This window comes from Camellia sinensis, chromosome 14, assembly GCF_055761805.1.
Source record: "Camellia sinensis isolate YWXY chromosome 14, ASM5576180v1, whole genome shotgun sequence".
In the NCBI taxonomy this organism is placed as follows: domain Eukaryota; kingdom Viridiplantae; phylum Streptophyta; class Magnoliopsida; order Ericales; family Theaceae; genus Camellia; species Camellia sinensis.
Window position 1 is genome coordinate 77,330,986 of NC_138974.1, and position 25,750 is coordinate 77,356,735.

At 34.4% G+C, this 25,750-nt stretch overlaps 2 protein-coding genes across 19 annotated transcripts in view; one reads left to right on the top strand and one right to left on the bottom strand.

Annotated features, from left to right (window-relative positions):
- Positions 1 to 9,144: 9,144 nt before the first annotated feature.
- Positions 9,145 to 12,229, top strand: LOC114273057 (phenylalanine ammonia-lyase). Its single transcript, XM_028214819.2, has 2 exons — positions 9,145 to 9,754; positions 10,377 to 12,229. The coding sequence occupies exons 1-2, from the start codon at positions 9,393 to 9,395 to the stop codon at positions 11,758 to 11,760; spliced, it is 1,746 nt and encodes a 581-aa protein (XP_028070620.2). The 5' UTR covers positions 9,145 to 9,392; the 3' UTR covers positions 11,761 to 12,229.
- A 527-nt stretch (positions 12,230 to 12,756) lies between these two features.
- Positions 12,757 to 25,750, bottom strand: part of LOC114273056 (uncharacterized) — a 34,436-nt gene continuing 21,442 nt past the window's right edge. For all 18 annotated transcript variants that reach the window (XM_028214808.2, XM_028214807.2, XM_028214806.2 and 15 more), the window contains 5 exons: positions 18,744 to 18,848; positions 16,806 to 18,179; positions 14,586 to 15,101; positions 14,265 to 14,490; positions 12,757 to 13,726 (listed from right to left, as the gene is read on the bottom strand). In XM_028214808.2, coding sequence (XP_028070609.2) covers positions 12,939 to 13,726; positions 14,265 to 14,490; positions 14,586 to 15,101; positions 16,806 to 18,179; positions 18,744 to 18,848 — 3,009 coding nt within the window. In that variant the 3' untranslated portion in view covers positions 12,757 to 12,938. The remainder of the gene's footprint in view (positions 13,727 to 14,264; positions 14,491 to 14,585; positions 15,102 to 16,805; positions 18,180 to 18,743; positions 18,849 to 25,750) is intronic.

Below are 25,750 nucleotides of genomic sequence, written 5' to 3' on the forward strand. Positions count from 1 at the left end.
AAGTGAAATTTGATGTAAAGTGTATGGGTACAAAGTGTAATTTTATTTTATTTTTTATTATTATTATTCTTTTTTATGTATGTTGTGTGTTTTATTTATGTAGATATAGCATTATTGAAAGTTAAAGTGAGAAAAGTGTTATACATAGAGGGATGATTTTATTGGATTTTTTTTTTTCCTTTCAAAATTAGCCATAAAACAATGTATCTCATTTATATTATTTGAAAGGTGATTGTTCTAATAGGTGGAACAAAAATAAAAATATTTTAAAATGTGATATGAGAAGAGTAGATTCGTATAGATTATATTATAAAAATTTAAAGTACATCTTAAATAATTATAAAAAAAAAATATCAACATCTAATAAAATGTAATTTTTATTTATTTATTTCAAATTATTCATGTTACAACTCATTTCTATAACTTTCTTTTAATTATTATTTGATTTTTAACAAATTTTCAAACGGGCTATGAGTTAGCAAGATCGAATAATAATCTTGAAATTCTATTGTTTTAGATAATATATTTGTATGATAGAGATTGAATTAGTATAGTGTGAGATCTAAATATAAATGTATCTGAACCATAAATTAATGTTTAAAATTCAAAATAAAATTTCTAAATTTAGGGTGTGTTTGATTGGGGGGATTAGAGGGGGATTATTTATTGTTCGGATTGTTTATCCGAATGAGTGAGTAGTCCATTGTTTTTTTTTTTTTAGTCTGCCGGACATGGAATTCGGCCAGACTCTTTATCCCCCATATGGGGGATTATACTATCCCGGGGGTGTGGAACAATTTTGAAGGGACTATTTACTGTTGAGATTAGATGGTAAAATGACCATTTTGACCATCTACTATTTAATTATGTATTATATTTAGTAAAATTCAATAAAATTTAAATGTCTCAATTTAAAAATAAAATAATTTTATTTAACTTTTTATTGATGTTTTATTTATTTAATTTTTTTAAAATAATTTTTTATAGATATTTTATTGATGTTTTATTTTAAAATTTTGTTTATATTTTATTTAATTTCATTATTTAAATTTTAATAGATGTTTTATTTAATTTCATTGTTTAATTATTATTATTATTAAAAACAAATTTATTTAAAATTTTAATTAAAAAAATAACATATATTTTTATTGATATTTTATTTATTTAATTTTTAAAAAATAAATTTATTTAGTTGTGTAAAAAACAAAATAAAATAAATTTTTATTTAATCGAGCTAAAAATAATTAAAATGTTAAAGATATGTTTAATATTGCTATTACTTAGTAAACAATTGAAAAATGATAAAATAATCTTTTACTCATTTATCTTATCTAGTCCGTCTAATCAAACATTGGATTCACTAAAAATAGTCCTTACATCTAATCCTATGAGAAAACAAATACATATCCAATCCAACCAAATAATCCGAAAAATTCACAGTCTCAGAATTCAAGTCCGATAGATTCTAATCTCCTTTATCCAATCGGTCCAATCAAACACACTCTAGCATTGGTAATGAATGGCATATTCAAAGTGAGCTGTTGTTAATGCCGATTGGCCTCTTTTAATTTATTTAGTGGGCCCCACACCCATGTGAGAGGTTTGGTCATTTATTTGGTAAATTTTTTTGTATCTCTAGCATTACTCTTACAATATAGAAAATGCTATAGGCCCCAAATTTTCTACCAAATGAATGACCAAACCTCTCACATAGGTATGGGGAGTGGGCCCCACACTCATGTGAAAGGTTTGGTCATTCATTTGGTAAAAATTTTTTGTATCTCTAGCATTACTCTTTTAATTTTTTGACTTTTGGTTATTTTAATTTGGGATTAAAAAATTTTGTTTGGGATATGTTTTTTAACTTTTTTAATTTTTATGACAGAAAAATTAAAATGATTATAATTTAAATGTGACATTTCGTTCTATTAACTAAAATAATTAATTTTCCCTTATATAATTATTTTAGTCCAAATGAATGTCATTTTCACTTTGACTCGGAGGACAACAATTCAATGGAGGATCACTTTCTCTCATGTACTAAAATTAATAAATAATTTTATTTAATAAAAGACAATGACTAATCATCAACCAAAAAAAAAAAAAAAAAAAAAAAAAAAAAAAAAAAAAAGATTGTGGAAGATGACTAGTAGAAATCAAACATGTTTTCTACATCTACCAAAGCAAGAAATGAGGAATACAATCCTAGTTTTCAATGTCAAGAAACTTTGTTTGGTGTTGAAAAGAAGAAACACGTTTTTCTATCCAGACTTATTAAATGAATGCTACCAACTACTTGAGTCCATCCTTAGATTAGAAGAGACATAAAAGTGATTTACAAAGCTTTTAACATACACATATACATACATGTATGGATAAATTATATTTTTAATCTTTGTAATTTGACTCAAATTTTATTTTGATTTCTATAATTTAAGTCTAATTTTAATTTAATCATTTTGTTTAATTTAGAAGTTAAAAGTAATTATTTTGAAACACTTGTCAGTCGTCTAAGCTGTACACGTAAAACAATTAATAAAATTTAGACTAAAATTTAAGTCTGTTTTAATTTGGTCATTCAGTTTAATTTGAAAGTAACAAGTAATGGTTTCAGGACACTTGTCAGTCTTCTAAAGTGTACACAAAAATTAATAAAATTTAGATGAAAGTACAAAATTGAAACAGGAATTAAAATTTAAATTAGAACAAGATGGACTAGAGTGAAATTTAAATCTAATTATAGGAATGGAAAATATAATTTATCATATATATATGTGTGTGTGTGTGTTTTGATGTTAATTACATTCAGTTGGCACTCATACACTTATGTAAAATGTCACTTTGACCCTTCTATTATAAATTTTGATAATTAACTTATTACATATTTTATCAAATTGCAATTTAAAATGTTGACAGAAAAGGTCACATGACAAATTTACTTGATCATGATATGCTTATTTTCTGTCAACTTGAATTGTAAGTTAGATTAAAAATGTAAGAAATAATTTATCACATTTAAAAATTAAAGGATATTTTTAATCAAAAAAATCAAAGGATTGAAATGAAATTTTGCATTGTGGTGGGTTGGTGAAATGGAATTCTTACACAAAGCACAAAACAAAGGGAGTTTTTTTTTTTTAGACAATTAAGAATTTGTCTTTTCTCACATAATATTATACCTATTGTTCCCTCTTAAGATGCTGCATACGAATTCAAAAAGAGTAATATTATAAATTCAAAATTATTTATTTAGAATTTATTTAGAAATAACAATTAAAAATTAAATTTATTTTACCTGTGAATCTTACATTTTATCAATTTAATTTTCACCACACATATTCACTCTAAATAAAATTTGGGATCCTAATTCGGAGATTCCAGACTTTTTCATTCGGAAAAAAAAAATATATATATATATATATTTATATATATATATTTTAGAGATTAGCTATCATGACCGTCCAAGGTGCTAACAAATGTCTTGATCACATAATTTCCTTCTTGATCACGTAATTTCCTTCTTGATCACATAATTATTCAACAAAATAACTTAGAAAACTCTTATTATGGATTTTATTTTGATAATTTGAACTATTTATTTTGTAAGACTCTTAATTTATATCATTTATGAAAAAAATTAGATTGATCTGATAATTGTAACTTTTATTTTGCGGTGTTTGTCTCCGAAAAATGAACAATAAATATATTTTTAAAAATATAATATCTATTTTTTTAAAGACAAATAGAATAAAATAAAAAAGTTACAATTATTAGATTAATCTAATTTTTTTTATAGATAATATATACAAAATAAATGACTCCAATCATGAAAACAAAACTGGTAGTGAGTCATACAGCTTCCTCAAATTCTTTTTGAGAGAAGTCCAACCGCTCTTATTATTTATATTTATCACTTGGTGTAACACGATTCATAATTCATATTAGTCATATTTACGTGAAATTTATGTGCCATATTAAATAATAAATATAAACAGTCAAACTAAATATTAAACATAATAATATTGCTCGTTTTTCTTCAAGCAACAGTGCGTTAATTCAAATTGAACCAATTTCCTTCCTGAGCATAGAAATTGTTTTGTGCCTAATCAATATTATTTTTTTAATTTTTTCATATTTTTTCAAGTTGTATAAATATATAATTATTATTTTTTTAGATGGGTAATATATAATTCTTTATTAATAAACAGGTTCAATGCCAACGAGATGTTTCCAAAATACATGTTTGGTTTGTGTTTTTGATTTTTTATAAAAATAATTAGTTTGATAAAAATAAATATGAAAAATATTTTTTTGAATTTTAAAAAATTATTTATGCACTTCAAAATATAAAAAGAGTAATGTTAGGCTTTATTATCATGAAAAACTTTATAAAGATTCTCCACCCTTAACTTATAGGGAGATTTGGTTAAAGTATCATCATAAGACTATCTTCAACGGTGAAGTAGAATCATCATCAAATTTGAATTTGGTGAAAAAAGATAACTTTTTTTTTGTCTCCAATGGTTTCATCAAAATGATTTCAAAATGAAAACGGCCCAAAAATTTCACCAAATTGAGAAACTAAGCAGATTTCACCAAAATACTGTGTATTTACGTTAGAGGTGGGTCCCACCGAACAACCGGCCCAACGTCCGGCCGATTGTCCCATTAGTCGTCCTTTGCTGTGCAGTGCTTCAATGTTTGGTTGGCCTGCGAACTGAAGCACTACATTAAATGAGAAGATCAAGAACAACATGAAGTGTTGTAAATATATATATATATCTTATTTAATTTAATGAACAATCAAACAAAATCTGAGGAACCCAAAAGTATCATCTCAGAAAAATCAGAGAAAATCCGATCAACAAATGAACATGATCATCACCAAACGTTGAATGTAAAAGAGAGAGCCATAAACTCACATGAAAGCAATATATGTTCATCATCAACCAGTGATCAATACACAAAACGCAAAAGCCACTCTCCATGAAAACCCCAACAAAACCCAAGAAATCTACTTCAAATAGAGTGATATCAACATTGTGTGTCTGTGTGTATGTGAGAGAGAGCAGAGAACAAAATCACAATAGCTGGATTAAAGCCATTACCATATGATTGGCACACAAACCACCAAACAAAAACCTAAAGAATTCACTTTCCCAACACACCCAACAACAAATGAGATGCTTTTAGTTTTCTGCAGTGCCAAACACCCAAAAACACAACCAAAAAAAAAAAGGCAAGCTGAGGCTAAGCGCTTGCCAGTTACCAATTTTGTTGAAATTGGAACACCCAAACTTTCACCACTTCCTATTTCTTTCACGCAACAAAGACAAAAGTAAAGTAAAAAAACCCATTGAAATTGGAGGCAATAAAAAATAAAAAATATTTATTGGAGAGAAAAATAAATGAGAAATAGAAATGCAGGGGAAAAAAAAATTTAGTCCTTGACCGGTTGACCGGCCGGTCGTCTTACCGAACATCCTCAGTCTTTTGATGCAAGTTACAATGCAACCGTTGAAGCACCTTGTATCAGATTGAGGGAATCGCCTTTTTTTTTTCCTCAAATTTGATGAAAAAAAATGGTTTACCGTCAGAGATGCTCTAATAAAATTTTAATGTATTAAGAACAAATACAAAAAAAAATTGTTGAAAAGTTCAACACATATCACTATTATCAAAATATACTTAGTAAGTAGTTTAATATTTTAAATTTCAAAATAATATAACTTTTGATCTATATGTCGGTTTTTAATAAAATTAGTATTTTTAGAATTCTCTCATCAAGATGTATCAAACAAGATCTATGTTGATTATAAAATTCTTAAAAAATAAAAATAAAAAAAACCGTCAAAATTGACGTAAACAGTAACATGTTACTCTAATTCACAGTAACATTTTACTGTTACAAAAAAATAGTACATGCTAGGTGAATCAACTAAAAATACACATACACAATATTTTAAAACTTGAATAAAATAAAATAGGGTAAATTACACTGACACCCTCTGAGATTTCTATTTAATACAGATCTCTCCTCATATTTGAAAAATTACACTTACTCCCTGTCAGATTAAAATGACATATTTGTCCTTTAACCTTTATACATATAAAATAATAAAATAATGTAAATATTTTGTTCATGTTAATCATCTTCTCTAGTTTAACTCACACAAAAAATTGATTTTTTTTTTATTTTTACTAAATTTTTTAAATATTTTAAGTAATTTTTTATTTTTTAAATACACATAATCTAGATATACTAAAAAAGTATAACATTTTGTAATTTTTTTTTTAAATTCACCAATACAAAAAAGTACCCAAAAAAATATATATAAAAATTCAATACATTATCTTATTTTGTTATATTCAATCTATTTTTTAAAAGTTTTTTGTACAAATTTTACACTTTTTAAATATATCTAGATTAAATTGATCTAATCTAGATATAATGGAGGAGATAAAAATGAAAAATTATATTCATATATAAAAGATATCATAAAAATGTTGTGATAGTAATATTGTTTTAAATATAAATCATGTTTATAAGTGTTTTGTTTTAAAGTGATTAAGCTCTATGTAAAATTTATGTTTATATATCATCACTCAATAAGAATATGTTCAGGTAGAATTTAATGATGGAAAGTTGTACAATGTAATTATGATAATAGGAAAAAGAAATGGTAGGAAAAAGGTAAAATGGTAATTTAAAAATTTTTAGAGTATGACATTAGCAATTCAAGAGGCAATTTGTAATAAGATTACAAATCTAAGGGAGAAGAATGCAATTTTTCAAATATAGGGGAGAATCTGTATTAAACAGAAATCTCAAGGGGTGTTAGTGTACTTTACCCAATAAAATAAAATGTTTCTTGTTAAAAGAGTTATGTGATATATATATACTAATGGGTAATATTATCCAAGAAAAAAGAAATTTTATTTTTTCCTTATTCAATTATGTACCTTCTCCTTAAAGGTTTTATGAAGCAAAATAAATTGGGTAGTCCTTTTCACCAAACAATGGTCCAATGAAGGAATTTTAGCTAAATTTCTCTAAATTATATATACAATAAAATATCACAAACTAATCAAAGCGTGAAAAATCTTCCTGAAACTTTTTTAATATTTTTTTCATAAAACGTAGTATTATCCATATAGATGATAAGCGTTTTTAATTTTTCATGAAACTAAACAAGTTTATGAAAATCAAATCAAACATGAAGGTGGATTTTCCTCCATTCATAATCAGACCGGAGGATATTGTTTGGGCTCGTGAAATTTATCGCAAGTCCCGTTTCGATAATTTGAATTATTCATTTTGTTGATCACTTTGAGTATGTCATCCACACAAAAAATTAGATTGTTCCGATAATCTTAGTCTATTCAATTTATCATGTTTGTTACCAAGAAAATAGATGACAAATTTATTTTTAAAAATAATTTTTTTTTTTTTTTGGATGACAAACGCGATAAATTGAATATGTTACGATTATCGAATCGACTTAATTTTTTATGTAGATAAAATATACGAACTACCTAATAAAATAATTAACTGATATCATCGAAATAAGACCTGTGATATGTCTCACAAACTGAAACAATAAACTCCAAACTAAAACCAGAGAGAATCTAACTCTATATATTATACTCCTTCCGTCCCAAAACAATAGTCTCCTTTGGGAAATTCAATTTTTTTTTTGTAGTACAATTATTGCACTTTAAAAAAATTAATTTTTCAAAATTACCCTTTGATAATATACTTTTTAGAGAATATCAATTGTCATAATTGTACTTTTTGTGTTGTTAATGAATTTAAAAGAATGACAAAATAAGATATTTATATTATTTTAATTCTTAATTTTTTAAAAGGAATTAATACTTTAAAATATTAAAAAATAAAATAAAAAATTAATATTTTAGAACAAAGAAATTATGATGTTTACTCACACTATACATGTCACCACCTCCAGTGAGATACATGATTATCTTACTTTAAAAAGGAAAAGGATTTACCCCAATCCATGATATTGCGAGGGTGTTCTTAGGATCCGTAGAATCCACCACAATTTTTATTTTAATAATTTGTATCGTTTATTTTGTATATATTATTTATAATAATTTTAATTTATTTAATTTATTACATTTATCATTAAAAAAATAATTTATTTTTTAAAACACAATTATTGTTATTATTTTTTTTTGATAATAAAAGCTGTAAATTGAATATGTTACGATTATTTAATTAACTTAATTTTTTATATAAATAAAATACACAAATATTTAACAAAATAAACCGCTCAAATTATTAAAACAGAACCTTAATAAATCCAAGCTCAAATTATCTATCTCCAAAAAATAATAATAACCTGATCATGCATTCTCCTATTAATAAAATAGAACATCACGTCATTTGAATATTGAATAATTTTTAAGATAAATTATAAGGGTCATGCTACAGACCCCACTGGCGTGACCCCCACTGACAACCCCCAGTGAGGTGTCACCCCCTCATTCGCTGGAAAATAAAAAAAATAAAAAAATAAAAAAAGGAAAGCAGTTTTTGACCAATGGGAGAAGACCCCAGTGACCCCCACTGGGGGTGTTAGGCATTTTTCAAATTATAAATACACTTTTTGAAGTTTACTTTAAATATGAATTGCTTCTTGTAATTTGAAAAATTATAAATATCCCATGTCAAAATTTTTTATTTAAGAGAATTAATTGAAAAAATAAAATTTCTAACTGTTCACTTATACAATAATAAAATTATCTGAATTATTAATTGAAATAAAATTTTAACATTATTAAAAATTGTTAATTAACTTGATGATTTATTAATAAAAAGATATATTTATTATAAAATTAAAAACGTTAAAGGCATAATATAATTTCTAGAATTACAGAAAATAATTTATGATTTAAGTAACGTTAAGCAGTGTATTTATAATTTATCCTAATTTTTATGTTTTGACTATTGAGGAAAAAAAATCTCATTCAACTCTCAATGAGACCCCTAAAATATAGGTCTACGTGTCATCATTCCCATCCGTTAGATCACATGCCGATCAAACGGCCAACAAATGATTTCAACTAACACACTCTTCCCCCAAGCTTCCCACCCAACACTCTTTGAGACCCTTTAGCCTCTATTTAAACAACCCAAAACCGTTGAACGACCCTCAGCAATATACAATTTTATATTTGCCATAGACACACACACACACACACACACAAACACAAGCACATACACAGATTTCTCTCTCAATCTATTTTGTTTCGCAAAAACACACAAAACAGTTTCTATATTCCCTTTGTGTTTTTATGTTTCCAAAGTTCATATCTTCTTTCTTTTTTATCATAACTTCATAGAGCCTTTTTTGACTTTGAAAAATATGGAGAATGCTAATGAGAGCTTATGTGTCAATGACCCATTGAATTGGGGTTTGGCAGCTGAGTCATTGAAAGGTAGCCATTTGGATGAGGTGAAGAGAATGGTGAGGGAGTTTCGCCAGCCGGTGGTTCGGCTAGGCGGCGAGACCCTCACCATATCTCAGGTGGCGGCGGTGGCAGTAGGTGGTGGTGGGGTGGCAGTGGAGCTTTGCGAGTCGGCAAAGGCCGGTGTCATGGCCAGCAGTGATTGGGTAATGGAGAGTATGAATAAAGGGACAGATAGCTATGGGGTCACCACAGGGTTTGGTGCAACTTCACATAGGAGGACTAATCAAGGTGCTGCTCTTCAAAAAGAGCTCATTAGGTGAGATTAATCATTCTCTTAATATTTTTTTTTTTAATGTTCTTTATTCGGATTAGCGGATCTTAATCGTAATTAGAGGAGATTTTGTATTTTACACCTGGAAGAGACATGGTCCAAATTTAGTCCATGGTGGCTTTGATACAAAAATACTTTGGCTTACACCCATCAGATGGGTTGACCTCCATTTTTTATTTTTGTTTTTGTTTTTGTTGGGAGGCACTATGCAAAAGATGATTTCTTGTAGAGGTTTCACTTCATACTAGTAAAATAATTAAAGACATTTGACATGGCCAAATATGGAAACACTCCAAATTCCAATTGGGTTTTGCTAAATCATGATCAGAGATTACCTTATCTAGCAGCAAATTGGTGGATTCAAGTCTGTACTTTACAAATCTAGAAAAGGGTCATTCTTCTTAATTGGCTAGTTCATTGCACAGTGCAGCCAAATATAAATGCCTGGTTTCTTTGTGATATGATATGTTTTTTAAAATGTTGAGGAAGGAGAAAGTCTAGAGACACGTAATAAAATTACTTTTTCTGTGTTTTTTTTTTTTTTGTCTTTCTATTTTTGTAGCAAGGATGTAGATGTATGTACTTATAAGGATCTTGTTTGTAACAGATTTTTGAATGCTGGAATATTTGGGAATGGGACAGAGTCAAGCCACACATTGCCTCACTGTGCTACAAGGGCTGCCATGTTAGTCAGAATCAACACACTCCTTCAAGGTTACTCAGGCATCAGATTTGAGATATTAGAAGCCATCACAAACCTCCTCAACCACAACATCACTCCATGCTTGCCTCTCCGCGGCACGATCACCGCGTCGGGCGATCTAGTCCCCTTATCGTACATCGCTGGAGTCTTAACTGGCCGGCCCAACTCCAAGTGTGTGGGGCCCAACGGAGAGGCCCTTGATGCCCGAGAAGCATTCTGGCTCGCGGGTATCAATGGCGGGTTTTTTGAATTACAGCCTAAAGAGGGCCTTGCAATGGTCAATGGCACAGCTGTTGGGTCTGGCTTGGCCTCTATGGTCCTTTTTGAGGCAAATGTATTGGCTGTTTTATCTGAAGTTTTATCAGCAATTTTCGCTGAAGTAATGCAAGGGAAAGACGAGTTCACTGACCATTTGACACATAAATTGAAGCACCACCCTGGCCAAATTGAAGCTGCAGCTATAATGGAACACATTTTAGATGGTAGTTCTTATGTTAAAGAAGCCAAAAAGCTACATGAAATGGACCCCCTTCAAAAGCCCAAGCAAGATCGATACGCTCTTCGTACTTCCCCTCAATGGTTAGGTCCACTGATTGAAGTCATTCGATCATCTACCAAGTCAATTGAGAGGGAGATCAATTCAGTAAACGATAACCCATTGATTGATGTGTCAAGAAACAAGGCCTTACATGGAGGGAATTTCCAAGGTACCCCAATAGGGGTCTCAATGGACAATACTAGATTGGCTTTAGCATCAATTGGGAAACTCATGTTTGCTCAATTTTCAGAGTTAGTTAATGATTTTTACAACAATGGGTTGCCATCAAATCTCTCTGGCGGACGCAATCCGAGCTTGGATTATGGGTTTAAGGGCTCGGAGATAGCCATGGCGGCCTATTGTTCCGAGCTCCAATTCTTAGCCAACCCTGTCACCAATCATGTCCAAAGTGCTGAACAACACAATCAGGATGTGAACTCTCTTGGATTGATCTCTTCAAGGAAAACCGCCGAAGCAATTGAGATCTTGAAGCTCATGTCATCAACATACTTAGTTGCACTTTGCCAAGCTATTGATTTGAGGCATTTGGAGGAGAATTTGAAGAGCACAGTTAAGAACACAGTGAGCCAAGTGGCTAAGAAAGTTCTCACAATGGGGATTGATGGGGAGCTTCACCCCTCAAGGTTTTGTGAGAGGGACTTGCTCAGAGTCGTTGATCGTGAGCACGTTTTTGCATACATTGATGATCCGTGTAGTGAAACATATCCGTTGATGCTAAAATTGAGATGAGTCCTCGTTGATCATGCATTGATCAACAAAGATGATATTAAGAACGCGAACGCTTCTATCTTTTTAAAGATTGGTGCTTTTGAGGAAGAATTGAAGACCCTTTTGCCAAAAGAAGTAGAGAGCACGAGAAGTGCTTTGGAGAGTGGAAATCCTACAATTCCAAACCAGATCAAGGAATGCAGGTCGTACCCATTGTACAAGTTTGTGAGGGAGGAATTGGGGACCGGATTTTTGACAGGAGAGAGAATTAGATCACCCGGTGAGGAATTTGATAAGGTATTTTCTGCAATTTGTGAAGGAAAAATGATCGATCCACTGCTCGAATGTCTCAAGGATTGGAATGGTGCACCTCTTCCAATTTGTTAGACACTTTGGACATAAATTTGTTTACACACTTGATGTTATACTACTGTCAGAAACTGTCTTTGGATTATAAAATGGGATTATAGCCCTTGTCTTTTGATATCAATCTGTTTTTCTCACCCTGTATTTTCCTGAAATTTTGTGCAGCAAAGATTTCTATTATACATATTTGCCTTTCTTTGTATTAACAAGAACTGAAGTTCTTTGAAAACTTCACATTTACAAGGTCATGACATTATAAAAACTTGTATGTCGTGTATGTATTATTTCAAAACAAGGGTAAATTACACTTTCAACCTTTATAATTAGATCAATTTTTCACTTCTGTTCTTATTATGTCAATTTAAACAATTTCATCTCCACTTTAAATGGAGTTTCAATTTGATTATCCTGTTCAGATTGAACACTAAAATTAAAGATTTTATAAAATGTGTAGCATACATGTAATAGAAATTGACAGCAACTTGGATGAGAAGAACTAGAATGAAATTATATTTAAAATTTAAGGACCAAATTATTCAAATTAAAATAATAGGAACAAAGTGAAATTTAGATTAATTTATGCTAGAAACAAAGAAACCACCTGTAGCACTATATCATGAGGCAAAAGCGTTACTTCTAATAAAAAAGACATTTAAATAAAATGGATTGCTGCATCATATATGAAAACAAACCATATACAACACCAAATTTCAGAGTACAGGGATGGGACTTTTTCTTGCCCTCTTCCCAGTCAGCCATTCAAAGAAACTCTCCACAACCGGTGCTTATAAGACCCCCAACTATATGCAAAAGATTACAACATTCATAACAAGTTAGTCATCATCAGATAAACAAACAATGTCAGTTGCTTCTACACCTGAAGGGGCCAAGTTAATCCTTCCACTATCTCCTTCACTACCTAATGCTCCGTCCAGTGCACCAAAAGTTGAAGAAAAATCAGGTAGAGGCGGCAAGAAGTTTGGTGGACATGCACCACGTTGATTATCAAAAGCAGCAAGCAAACCCATCGCAGATAGAGATGAGTTCTGAAGACCCAGTAACCCTCCTGTGAATTCAGGCCGCAAGTTCCTCTCATAATCACCATAGCGATGTGTAGGCAGCTGTGGTGGTGGTGGGGTAGGTGGTCTGGGTGGTGCTAGGGGAACCGCAAGAGAAGTTGTACGATGATTTCTTGGTATGTGTTGACTTGGCAACCCATGTGGAAGAGAGGAGATTGGAGACATGGATGAGGAAGGTCTAAAAGGTTGAAGGTGGGGAGCTGGGGCACGTATTTCACTAACAACTTGGAGATTTACAGTTGGAGGGGGCCCGGTTGGCATGCTTGAGAAAAGGACTGATGGGTGGTGCACAACCTGCACAGGCAGTGATGGGTGGTGCACTACCTGTGCCGGCGGTGATGGGTGGTGCACAACCTGCAAGGGCGGTGATGGGTGCTGCATAACCTGCACAGGCGGTGATGGGGGCTGCATAACCTGCATCGGTGGCAGTGGTGTCTGCTGGCTGGCGGCAGCTGGGACAACAGAAGACGAACCAGCAAGAAGGGAAGGCCCTGCTGCAGACTGTGATGATAGCAGAGAGTGCATGAAATTTGAATTCACAACTGCAAGGAAAAAGAAGTTTAGGCACTCAATCACAAGGAATGCAAAGGACTAGCATGTTCAATCATAGCAAATACAACGCACGAACATATAAATAACTAGATCATCTTAGCATATATGAAGGTAACAGATACTGGTCAGATATTAAATCAATAGGATTAATTTTACTAACATTGTAGTCATAAACATGGTTCTATGTAAATATCTGACATTTTAGAAGTAGAAAGGCACGGGCTTCCCGTTTACTAGTGTTAGGGACACCAATATTTGTGAAGTGTCCTAAAAGTATTGCAATTCTTCCTTCCTTCTTTCTTGCTCTTTTCTTTTCTTCTATTTTTTATTTTATTTTAATGGAACCACAAAAATATCATTCGAAACTCGTCTCATTTAAGTCAAGACATTACTTTTTCCAATTACTGATATTTCCATTGTAAATTCATATGGAAATATATTAGGTTAAAAGCAATGACATAAACCAACATACAACAGAAACCTAATGATTGAAAAAGGTCAGGTCAAGATAATTACATATTTACATACCTTGCTGCATTCCCATGGCCCCATAAGACCTGATGTCTGGGCACTTCAACCGGTAAGCCTCAGCCAACATTTTATTCATGAGAACTTTCTGGTGATTCGTATCAAGCTCCTTTTTTTTCAATAAAAATGCTGCTTCAGCAGCATGAAGTATAGCTTCATGCTTCTGACAAATTTCAGCAATAATTTCCTCTATCTCCTTCTCACAATCAGATTTCAGCTGCTGCTTCTGCTCAGAGAAAAGCCAGTAGTAGGTGGTGAAAAAAGCTAAAAGCTAACCTTACTCAAAAGAAGTGACCAAGATTAAGAAAACCAGACACTAACCGTATCTTCATAGACCTTCATTGCTTGATCTGCTTCTTTATGTAACCTTTCCAATTCGTTTTGAAGTGGATCAGGATATGAAGGATGAGCTGGCATCCGAGAGGCAATTTGGTGTGGACCAAATGGAAGATGTGTTTCAAATCCACCAAGAGCATCAATTGGAGGAGGCATGCCCAAATGTGTGCCAGGAACAACTTGACTTTGAAGCCCTTCAGTATCCTCAACCAGTTGTGAAGAAGCCTCAGCAATTTGAGAAGCCTCCATATTAAAAGAAGTGGTGTGCCCTTCACTACGAGGTTGTTCAACTCCAGAAGCTGAACCTATATTAAGTTGATTCTCATCAACACATAAATCAGCAGATGGTGACAGCTGTAGTAGCTCGAGATGCTCAATCACCACTGATTCATGATTAGTTTGATCAGTCGGTCCGGCACCAGTGGGAACATTTTGATATCCACTAACTCGTGCATCTATATCATGTAGTCCAGTAGATGTTGATAACTGAGCAAATTTATCCTGGCATGTAAGATGACAGCATTGAGAATCTGACCGCTGATTCATTTCACTTTAGCATTCCATTAGCAGGAAAATTAAACAAAACAAAGACGGGATTTATTGCAAACTCACCCTTTGGATTTTCCAAAATCAATGTGACCTCCATGATGGGGATCGGAAAGGAATTGGATGAACATAAATTGAAGAATATAGAAATTTTAATATAATTACAAATTTGGGTATTAATAGAATTTTAGAGAAATTACCAAAAATAAAAATAAAAATACTAAGGTTTAGACCTTTGTACCAAATCAAACCCCGAGTTTTTAATTTCCTCAATTTAAACCTTGAACTTTTAAAATGGTCACAATTGAAACCCAAAATCACTCTCTGCAGATAGGACAATGACCGGAGTACAATACAAAATGAAATGAACACGATGGTTGGCGATCGGAGTACAGCACAAAGATTGGAGATCACAGATCGCACTACGTCGATTTCAGATACAAAGAAGGGGGCACTGGGGGAAAGACGTGATGGGAGGAGAGGACTGCTGCAGGAAAGACACGATGGGGTAGGAGGTGAAGGGAGATGGGAAGCACTGAAGAAGTGTGGCTGCTGAGAGGGAGGCAAAAGGGGATGGAGGGTGCTGGCAGATTGGGGTGACAAGGATGGGCGACGCTGGAGAAGGGAGGCGATGGGGATGGGGGTGGCGCTGGTAGAAAAGGGCTGAAGAAGGGTAGCAAGTGGTTGGCTGCCCGTTGAAGAAATGATGAGTAGGAAGGCAATGAAAAGAAACAAGAGTTGGAGAAAAGCACGAGGGCTAGAGCACCATTCAATTGCTGCGGACAAGACAGAAAAACCTAGAGCAATGACAAGTTGTAATATGTATATATATGTATTATTGTATGTACATATATATGTAATATATACCATGAATAAAAATGTTAGTAAATAGAAAAAATAATTTCTACTGTTACTTTTATAATGGAAATGAATGGAAGGTTTCAATTGTGATACTGCATGAATTTTATTATACTCATTTTGATATATAAAAATTAAAAGTTTTTATTACTGTTTCACTATTGGCTTAACTCTTCTTCCTCCAGTTCTCCTTATTCTCCTTCTCCTCCCTTCGGTTCAACATCAATAATGTAATCGGGATTGAGATAATACTTCACTGATCACACACCATCTAAGTTGAGCAAGTGTTGCACGAGTGTGAGCTATGCCTCTTAAAGTATTTTTATTATCACAACCCTCTGGGGAGAAGAGATGGGGATCGGAGAGGAACTGGATGAAGAAAAATTTAAGAAAATAGGAATTTTAATATAAATAGGAATTATGGTTTTAATAGGATTTTGTTTCTTTATTAACTAGTTTCCTAATTTCTTTTTGTTTCCCAATTAGATAATGCTCATGCCTGCTGCATACAAGGCTCTGAGTGTATTGATTTTATTAGACTGATTTGGATATTTGAAAATTGGAACCTTTTGACTATTGTTTATCCATTGGCCAAATTCTCCCTCATCTTATCCTTATTCTTCTTCTTCTCCTCCCTTCGGTTCTACACCATAAAGTACTACAAGAGTAATATGATGAAGAAAGTGTCCAGGAGAAAACAAAAAAATATATTATTTTTCCATATTTTCATAAAGACACTAGCAAGATGATGACAAAATAAGTTCGTCAAATAGAAATAGTCAAAGCAAAGGAATTATATACCAAATTTTGTGGAGACATGCCAGCTTGAGCTGGAGTAATAACTGGCTGCACCAAAGGAGCTCTTACCACAGACAGCTCCACGGAAAGTGAGTCACCATTGATGGAGCTACCAGCTGCCTCATTTTGGTTTGTGCTAGCATCCAGGACTGACGTGTCTAAGCCATCTCTATCGGACTCTACATCAAGATTTACAAATTCGACAGAGTCAGCAGCGCCCACCAATTCATTCATAGCACTTTCAGGCACTTCTTGTGCACTTGATGGAGCTCCATCAATAATCCGAACCTTAGAAGGTGGGTTCGCGAAGACATTGTTCACAGGAGTATCAGCAGAACCGGTCAAGTTGGAGAGCTTCTCAAATCCAGTAACTAATGCTTCGGCCATAGAATCCACTGCATCAGTTTCATGATTTGGATGCAACGGAAGGGTTGGAGTTTCAATGGTGACACCACATCCTACTGTTTCACTGGCAGCAGTAGTAGGGATATCAGATGGTGTCACCTCACTAGCTTGCATTCCGTTAGGACTTTGTTCATCTACAAGGCATCCAGAGATAGAGGCATTGTTCCTACGGTCATTATGAACTCTATGTTCAATGGTACCTCCAAATTCAAATCCATTCAAAGGCAGCTCACCTGATAGTTCAGCTTGTGCCTGGGACTTAACTATTTCCAGCCAACGAGCTGCATTTTTCCTCTCCACATTCCTTTCAGCCAACTGCTTTGCCTCAAGATCTTTAAGGCGTGTCTCCTTTTGGCGCTTGTGTTCTTCCCTTTTCTTCGCAAATTCATCATCTAATATCTTGAGCTTTTCCAGCCTCACTGGAATATCACTGTGTATGGAGTAAACAAGAGTTGTCTCCCAACTGTGCTGTTTCTCTATTTCAACTCTCCCTAACTCCCAAAGTTTGTAGAACTCCTGAATTTGCACCTGTTGCTTTCTAATGAGCTTTGTCATCTGCTTTTCACACTTTTTCTGAATAAGCTTGATTCTTTTTGATACTTCTTTCCCCTCTATCTTATGTTTCGGTGCCTGTACCTGCTCCGAAAGGAGCCGAACCTCGGCAAATTCTTGGTTCTTTAATCTCTCTTCATTCTCAACTTTTACATTCTGCCGACTGAATACTGCCGATTGAGATATTCTTGCATCTAGTAGCTCTTTCATAATGTCCTCAGCTGATAGAGAATCTTTTGATGACTCAGAGCCCTCAAAATTCTCTACACGGAGTAAGAACATTTTCTTCAGCAGCCGCAATTTTGAATACACATTGTTTGCCTCATCCTCAGTGCATCCAAAATTCAAATGTTGCTTCGCTAATAAAAGTGATTCCTTCTTGTCAATTTTGTTTTTCAGCAATGAAGCAGCAATCCAACACTGACATGTCACAGGGCAAAAGTCAAAGATAGGGGGGGGGGGGGGGGAAGACAAACATATTTACATAGAAAAACACATTCATATTGCTTTTGGGCAGGGAGAGTGGGGAAGAGAATGAGAAGCCAGAAAAATGGAAGAGATGAAAATAAGTATCAGTAGTTTTAATACATATTTTCTAGAATTTTCAACATACCATGGTATAAATATACAATTGACTGATTAGAGTCTAGTTAGATCCAGTGCTGATGAGATCCTACTCTTAATCTACATTTTGTCTTATATAGATGGACATATACATCTAGGAGTATGGACGGTAAAATATATAAAGTTAGTACAAGTATTAAATCATGTTTATAAATTAAACAAAAAATATCCACAACAATCTTTTTAAATGGATTCTGAATTTTACATCATAATCAGCATGGGATTAGTTGAAAAAGAGGCACAATGTACCTTTATGGTTACTAAAATTTGGATAAAGCAAAAAATAAAATGAATACGCCTTCATGAACATAAAAACAGTTTGACATAGTATGATGGTACTAATAGAGAATAGAAGCTAACCAGAGATATCTCGAAAGCCTGTAATATAGTTGCCGGCTCCCTATTGACGTGATGATTATCAATAACGTATTTAAGAAACTTTCCAACCATAACCTTGATATCTTCCTGCGCTTACAATCAAAAGCACAAAATTAGAAAGTACAATTTCCCATGTGCAAGTGCAACACATGTGCTAGGAGATCAACAATACATTTTCAAACAGAAATATGTTAATGTGCCTGCTTTGCCAATTTGTTGGTTTCTTTTTCATTTCTTGGATGTCACCATGTATTTGTCAACATTGAAATGTAAATGCAAAATATCTTGCATTTGTAATATATTTACCCATTTTACTTGGTCCATAGAATGAATTTATTAAGTTGAAAATAGGAGTGACTTTGAGAGAGTATGCTATTATAGTCGGGTGTGAATGTATTAAACAATGTCCAAAAAAGTTGGGCTTTGCAAAATGGACCGACAACAAGGGACAAAGGAAGTAGCAGCACAACTGCTGCTAGATCCACCAAAAATGCATTTTTACTGTAGCAAAACAACATGCAAAATTGACCCCAAAAAAGTAAACCAAACCAAGCCTTTAAGTCCCATCAAATGGGGTAGGCTACATGAATCCTTCTCCACTAGACTCTATCCAAGGCCATTTCGTTAGTCAAATTAAGGAGGTTCATATTTCTATTTACTACACTAGCCCACGTCAATCAAGGTCTGTCCCTTCCCCTACACTTCAATCTACCATCACTGTCTCGCATCTCTTTATTACTGTCTCTGTTGGTCTCCATTGTATACGACCAAACCATCTCAATCTATTCTCTCTCAATTTATCTTCTATCGGTACTACTCCTATCCATTCTCGAATATACTCATTCATAACTCTATCTCTTCTACTCTTGTCACACATCCATCTTAGCATCCTCATCTTAACAACACTCATCTTATCTACATATTGTTTCTTAGTTGCCCAATATTCCGACACATATAACATCCCTGGTCTAATAACTGTTCTATAGAACTTCCCTTTTAGTCTAGTTGGTACTCGTTTATCACACAGTACCACAAACGCATTCCGCCACTTAAACCACCCCGCCTTAATTCCATGGAACACATTTGCTCCAATCTCCCCAACCATTGTGATAATCAATCATAAATAACAAAAATGTTCACTCTTAGTTAGTTTTTGGTGTAAGTTTTCTGAATGAATTTGTATATTCAATTATAAATAATACAAAGAGTACAACCAAGTTATATAGACCTAATCTAAAAAAAGAAATAAGAATAAACCTATATTCTTACAATCAATCTAATATATTTACATAATTAGCATAATATTCTCACACCCCCACTCAAACTCAAGGTGTTTTAGCAGAAAACATTAAAAGTTTGCCAAGAAAGAACTGAAAACGAGTAGTGGTGTGAGTCTTGGTAAAGAAGTCAGCAAGTTAAAGTGCCGAAAAGGCGAAAGAAAGCGAGATGGAACCAGACTGCAGATGTTGACAAACAAAATGACAATCAATCTCAATGTGCTTCGTTTGCTCATGAAAGACAGTGTTATGGGCAATCTGAATAGCACTGCGATTGTCACAGTAAAGAAAGGTCGGAGAAGGCTGAGGTACATCCAAATCAAATACGAGACAACGAAGCTAAACAATTTCAATAGTGGCATGACTCATAGCACGGTATTCAGCCTCGATAGTGGAACGTGCAACAACAGTCTATTTCTTGCTCTTCCAAGAAATCAAGGAATCACCAAGAAATATGCAGAAGCTACAAGTAGACTTGCAATCAGTAACATCACCACCCCAATCAGAATCATCATAGGCCACCAAATCCAAAGAGGAAGTGAAGGACAACAGTAAGCCCCATTGTTGTGAAAAGCGGGCCTAACCGCAAGGCGCAGCGAGGTGCACCCATTGTGCCTAAGGGGGACTCAAGTGAGGCGCGTTTGAAGAGTCGCATGCCTTGGACGCGACTTGGACCAGGCGCAGGGAGGCGCAAGGCGCGAGCCTAAGGGGCTTTTTTTTTTTTTCTTCTTGAATCTGATCTAACGGATGGACACGGAATTTGGACACGACAGCGAGAAGAGTACACGAAAGAGAAGAAGAGTAAAGGAGAACAAAGGAAAGAGAAGAGTAAAGGAGAACAAACCTGGTCAGCGACAACTTCGACAACCTCCCTTCGACTTTGCCGACTTCTTCTCGATTTCAACGACTTCTCGTCAACTTCGATCGCTCTCTCTATCTCTCTCGTCTTCGCCTCTCTCCAACTTGCGATCTCTCTCTCTCTCTCCTCTCTTTCTCTCTCTCGGCTTCTCTCTGTCTTATCTAGCCTCTGTTTGGTTCTTATCTTAATATGTATATGTATTAGTATATATACATATATAAGTATAAAATAATTTTACCAATATCTTATATAATATATATTTATACATATTAATAAAAAAACACAAATACATGTACGTAAAATAAAAATAAAAAATTAACAAGAACATATTATTTAAAAAATATAATAAATAAATGATTAACAAGAAAATATTATTTAAAAAATATAATAAATAAATGATTAACAAGAACATATTATTTAAAAAAAATTGTCTTAGTACTATGAATGATTAGTCTATGTTAATTTATCTATCTTTTACTAAGAACCTTCAGCACCTTGAGCCTTTAAAAAAACTCATAAGCCTTAAAATATAATACCACGGAGATAGCGAAGACTGCGAATCAAAACAGCCCAATGTGTAGAACGAAGAGCAGAAACGAACTTTGTAACCACATGAACAACATAGGCAAGATCGGGGCGAGTGACAATCAGATAGACTAAGCAACCCACAAGCTTTCGATATAACACTGGTAAGCCCTGAAATATAATACCACGGAGATAGCGAAGATTGCGAATCAAAACAACCCAATGTGTAGAACGAAGAGCAGAAACGAACTCGATAACCACATGAACAGCATAGGCAAGATCAGGGCGAGTGACAATCAGATAGACTAAGCAACCCACAAACTCTCGATATAAAGTAAGATCATCGAGAGGGATACCATCAGTAGTGTTAAGCTTCACATTAAGCTCAATGGGGGTATCAAAAATCTTAGTGTCAGTAAGACCAGCACAGTAAATAACCTCATTAGCATACTTAGCCCGAGACAGAAAGTAGTCTTTAGGAGAAGAAACTACCGCAATACCAAGAAAATACCGTAAGGGGCCTAGATCCTTCATTTCGAAGGCGCGAAAGAGATATTGCTTAATCTCAAATATAGCAGAAGAGTCAGAGCCAGTGATAATCATATCATCCACATACAATAATAGGGCAACAAAACCAGCAAAAGTGTAAAGGAGAAACAAAGCAGAATCCTGGGCACAAGGATGAAACCAAAGCCGAGTGACAGCGATCATACCAAGCACGGAAGGATTGCTTCAAACCATACAGAGCGCGCCGAAGACGACAAACCTGTCTAAAGGAATGGAGAAGGCTAAAGGGAGGATGCACATAAATCTCCTTAGTGAGATAGCCATTAAGAAAAGCATTTTTAACATCCATCTAATAGAGAGGCCAATAACGAGCAGCTGCAACAGAAATCAAAGTATGGACAATAGTCATCTTGGCAGCAAGGGCAAAGGTCTCCTCATAATCAATAGCATACTCTTGTGAGAAACCTTTGGCAACCAGGCGAGCCATGTAAAGCTCAAAAGAACCACCAGAATGAGTCCTGACTTTATAAACCCATTTATAACCAACCATATTTTTGGCAACAGGCAACAAAACTAGCTCCCAAGTAATAGTCTTCTGCAAAGCAGACAGCTCATCCTCCAACCCAATTAGGATCCTGACAGGTCTCCTTGTAAGGCTGAAGTTCTGAATAAGAGTGAATAGCAGACAAAAAAGTGCAATATTAAGGAGAAAAACACGTTCTAATAAAACCCACTTTGACTACCTGTTTACTGATAAGAAGAGGATACTTACGTTAGCAAGATCAGAGTCATCAAAAGCAGGGAGATCAACAGTAGGGGCAGAGACAACTGGTGGAAGGAGAGCCTTGTGACGATAATAGACTAACAACGGAGGAGGAGGAGGAGGAGAGGGAACAGACTCGTGGGGTCAGTGGAGAGGGACTCATTAGGCCAGGTGGACAAGAAGAAGAAGGAACAAGCTCATGGGAAACAGCAGACATGTACACATCAAAAGAGACCTCAGAAGGAAATGAATTAATATGAACTAAATCTTCTTTGGAAACTGAGACTGTGAGAGGAATAAGCTGAAAGTAAAGTAGACGTTCAAGAAAGACAACATGGCAGGAAACATATAGGCGATAGGAAACGGGGTTGTACTAGCGACAACCTTTCTGAGTGAGACTGTAACTCAAAAAGACACACAAGATACACTGGACACTCAATTTGGTCCTATCTTTACGGGGTAGAAGAACAAACCAAGCAGATCCAAACATACGAAGGAGGGTGTAATTGGGAAGTTGAGAAAAGAGAGCCTCATAAGGAGACGAACTAGAGAGAAAGGGAGTGGGCATACAGTTAAGAAGAAAAGCAGCCATAAGAATTGTCTCACCCCAAAACAGAGTCGAAACAGAGGCAGAGAGGAGACACCTAGCTGTTTCAAGGAGATGACGATGTTTACACTCAACTCAACCATTTTGGGCAGATGTATTAGTACAGGAAGTCTGGTGAATAGTACCCAAATTGGCCAAATAATCACAAAACTCAATTTTAAAATATTCTCCACCCAAGTCAGACCGTAACAATTTAATAGTAGACCCAAACTGTGTAATGACCATAGCCTGAAAAGTACGGTATATCTGGTATATGTTGGACTTATGAGTCATAAGATAAACTCAAGTGTAACGGGTGCAGTCATTAACAAATGACACATAGTATACAGAACCTCCTTTAGTGAGAACAGGAGAAGGACCCCAGACATCAATATGAACTAAAGAAAACGGTGTATCAAATATATAAGTACTTTTATGGAAAGGTAAGCTGTCATTTTGGCAAGTTGGCACCCCCGACACTCGTTAAGTTGACTAGGAGAAACTTTATCCAATATACTTAGCTGAACTAAAGACAGTAGGCAGTCAGCAGGCAAACGCCCTAATCTGAAATGCCACAAATAGAAAGGACTTGACAGAGAATCTAACTGGAAAAAGGAAAAGGTAGTCGGAGAGGTAGTCATAGGCAGATGCAAGCTCTCCACCACATAGAGGTCTCAAACTCTACAGCCAAATCTCAATCTGCTGCTTAGACATCCAATCCTGTATAGGACAGATAAAAGAAAAAAAGATAACATCAAAACCGGAGACATCAAGTTGACTGAAAGATAATAAACTGACAAACAACTGAGGAACATATAACACAAATGGTATAGAGACAACAGACATAGAAGACGGTAGAACAAACCCAACAGATATAACAGACATACTAGATCCATTAGCAGCACTAACAGTAATAGGAAAGAGAGGGGGAGTACAATTCTGAAGTAAGGAGAGATGAGGAGTCATGATGAAAGGCACCCGAGTCAAAAATCCAGACAAACGAAGAAATACTTGAAGAAGACCCAAGCAAACCTAAATGAAAAAAGGAAAAAATAGAAGCAAACGGAGATGGCTGGGAAGTAGACTGTATATGCTGAAATTGATTAATCTGAGCAATCAATGACGCTAAATCAGGATCAGAAGCCAGAATAGATGTAATATAAGTGGCTAAAGTCGGAAAAATACTCTGAGAAGGAGCATGAAACTAAGTTCGAGACTGCTGAAAAGGCAATACAGACTGACAGACATCCCTTCTTGGGACAGTAATACTTCCACTGGCCTTGCTCATGGCAGAAGGCACACTCATCAAAAGCCAAAGACATCGTAATAATTACAGAGATTAGGCATTCAGGTGTAATAAATCCAAAATAAAGCAAAATAGTCAAACCAGAGGTCAACAGATGATAAATAGACAATTGAGGAGTTTAAGTGTAATAAATCCAAAATATGACAAAAATAGAGTGAACATCATTGAACCGAAGATCAAAGTCACGAACTAAGAGAGACTAAAGAAGAACCAAAGAGAGAAGATCAGTTATCGAAGCACAGTGACCACGTCGAACAGATGGGTCGATTAGATGGGTCACCCAAGACGACCAGATAGAGGAGACGAACCTCGTCGGAGAAGAGATCAGCTATTGTCGGCGAGATGAGAAAGAAGGAACAAACCTTCGCACAAGGCACGAGAAAGGCAGAGACAGACGCCCAGAGTCCTCTCGACTCAAATGAGTTGCGATGAGGGTCTTCGCAACTCAGACAGGTTATGATAATGGATCACAACCTGCACCTAGATGTGTCACAATGAAACAGACGAGTCAAGAACCCAAAGAACCAGAGCGAAGAGAACTAGGTTCTCAAATCAAATGACCTTCGATGAACTAGATGGGTCTTGCAAGCCTAATGAAGCAGAGGCTTGACTTGATGTTAACTAGAGAGTTCGATCAAGTTCAAAGAACAAAGTTGAACTAGAAATCAGAACCAGAGAGGATTTCAGGATGGCTGCTAGGGTTTGAAAACTAGCTCTGATACCATGTAAGTTTTCTGAATGAATTTGTATATTCAATTATAAATAATACAAAAAGTACAACCGAGTTATAGAGATCTAATCTAAAAAAGAAAATAAGACTAAACCTATATTCTTACAATCAATCTAATATTCACACAATCAATCTAATATATTTACATAATTAGCATAATATTCTCACACTTGATTCTCAATATTCACTTCTCCTCTACTTTCATTGTTACTGTTATAAAAATTACACTCTTGTACTCTATCTTAGTTCTGCTTATTCTAAATCATTTAGATTCAAATGCTCCTCTCCAAGTCTCCAACTTAATGCCAACTCTTTCTCTAGTCTCATCCACTAACACGATATCATCTGCAAAAAACATACACAATGGCACATCATCCTGAATATTTCTCATCAATTCATCCATAACTAAAGCAAAAAGATAAGGACTTAAGGTTAA

Coding starts and splice junctions, on each gene's coding strand:
- LOC114273057 (XM_028214819.2), top strand. CDS start 9,393: ATGGAGAATGCTAATGAGAGCTTATGTGTCAATGACCCATTGAATTGG. Junction 9,755..10,376: donor CTTCAAAAAGAGCTCATTAG/GTGAGATTAATC, acceptor TGTTTGTAACAG/ATTTTTGAATGCTGGAATAT.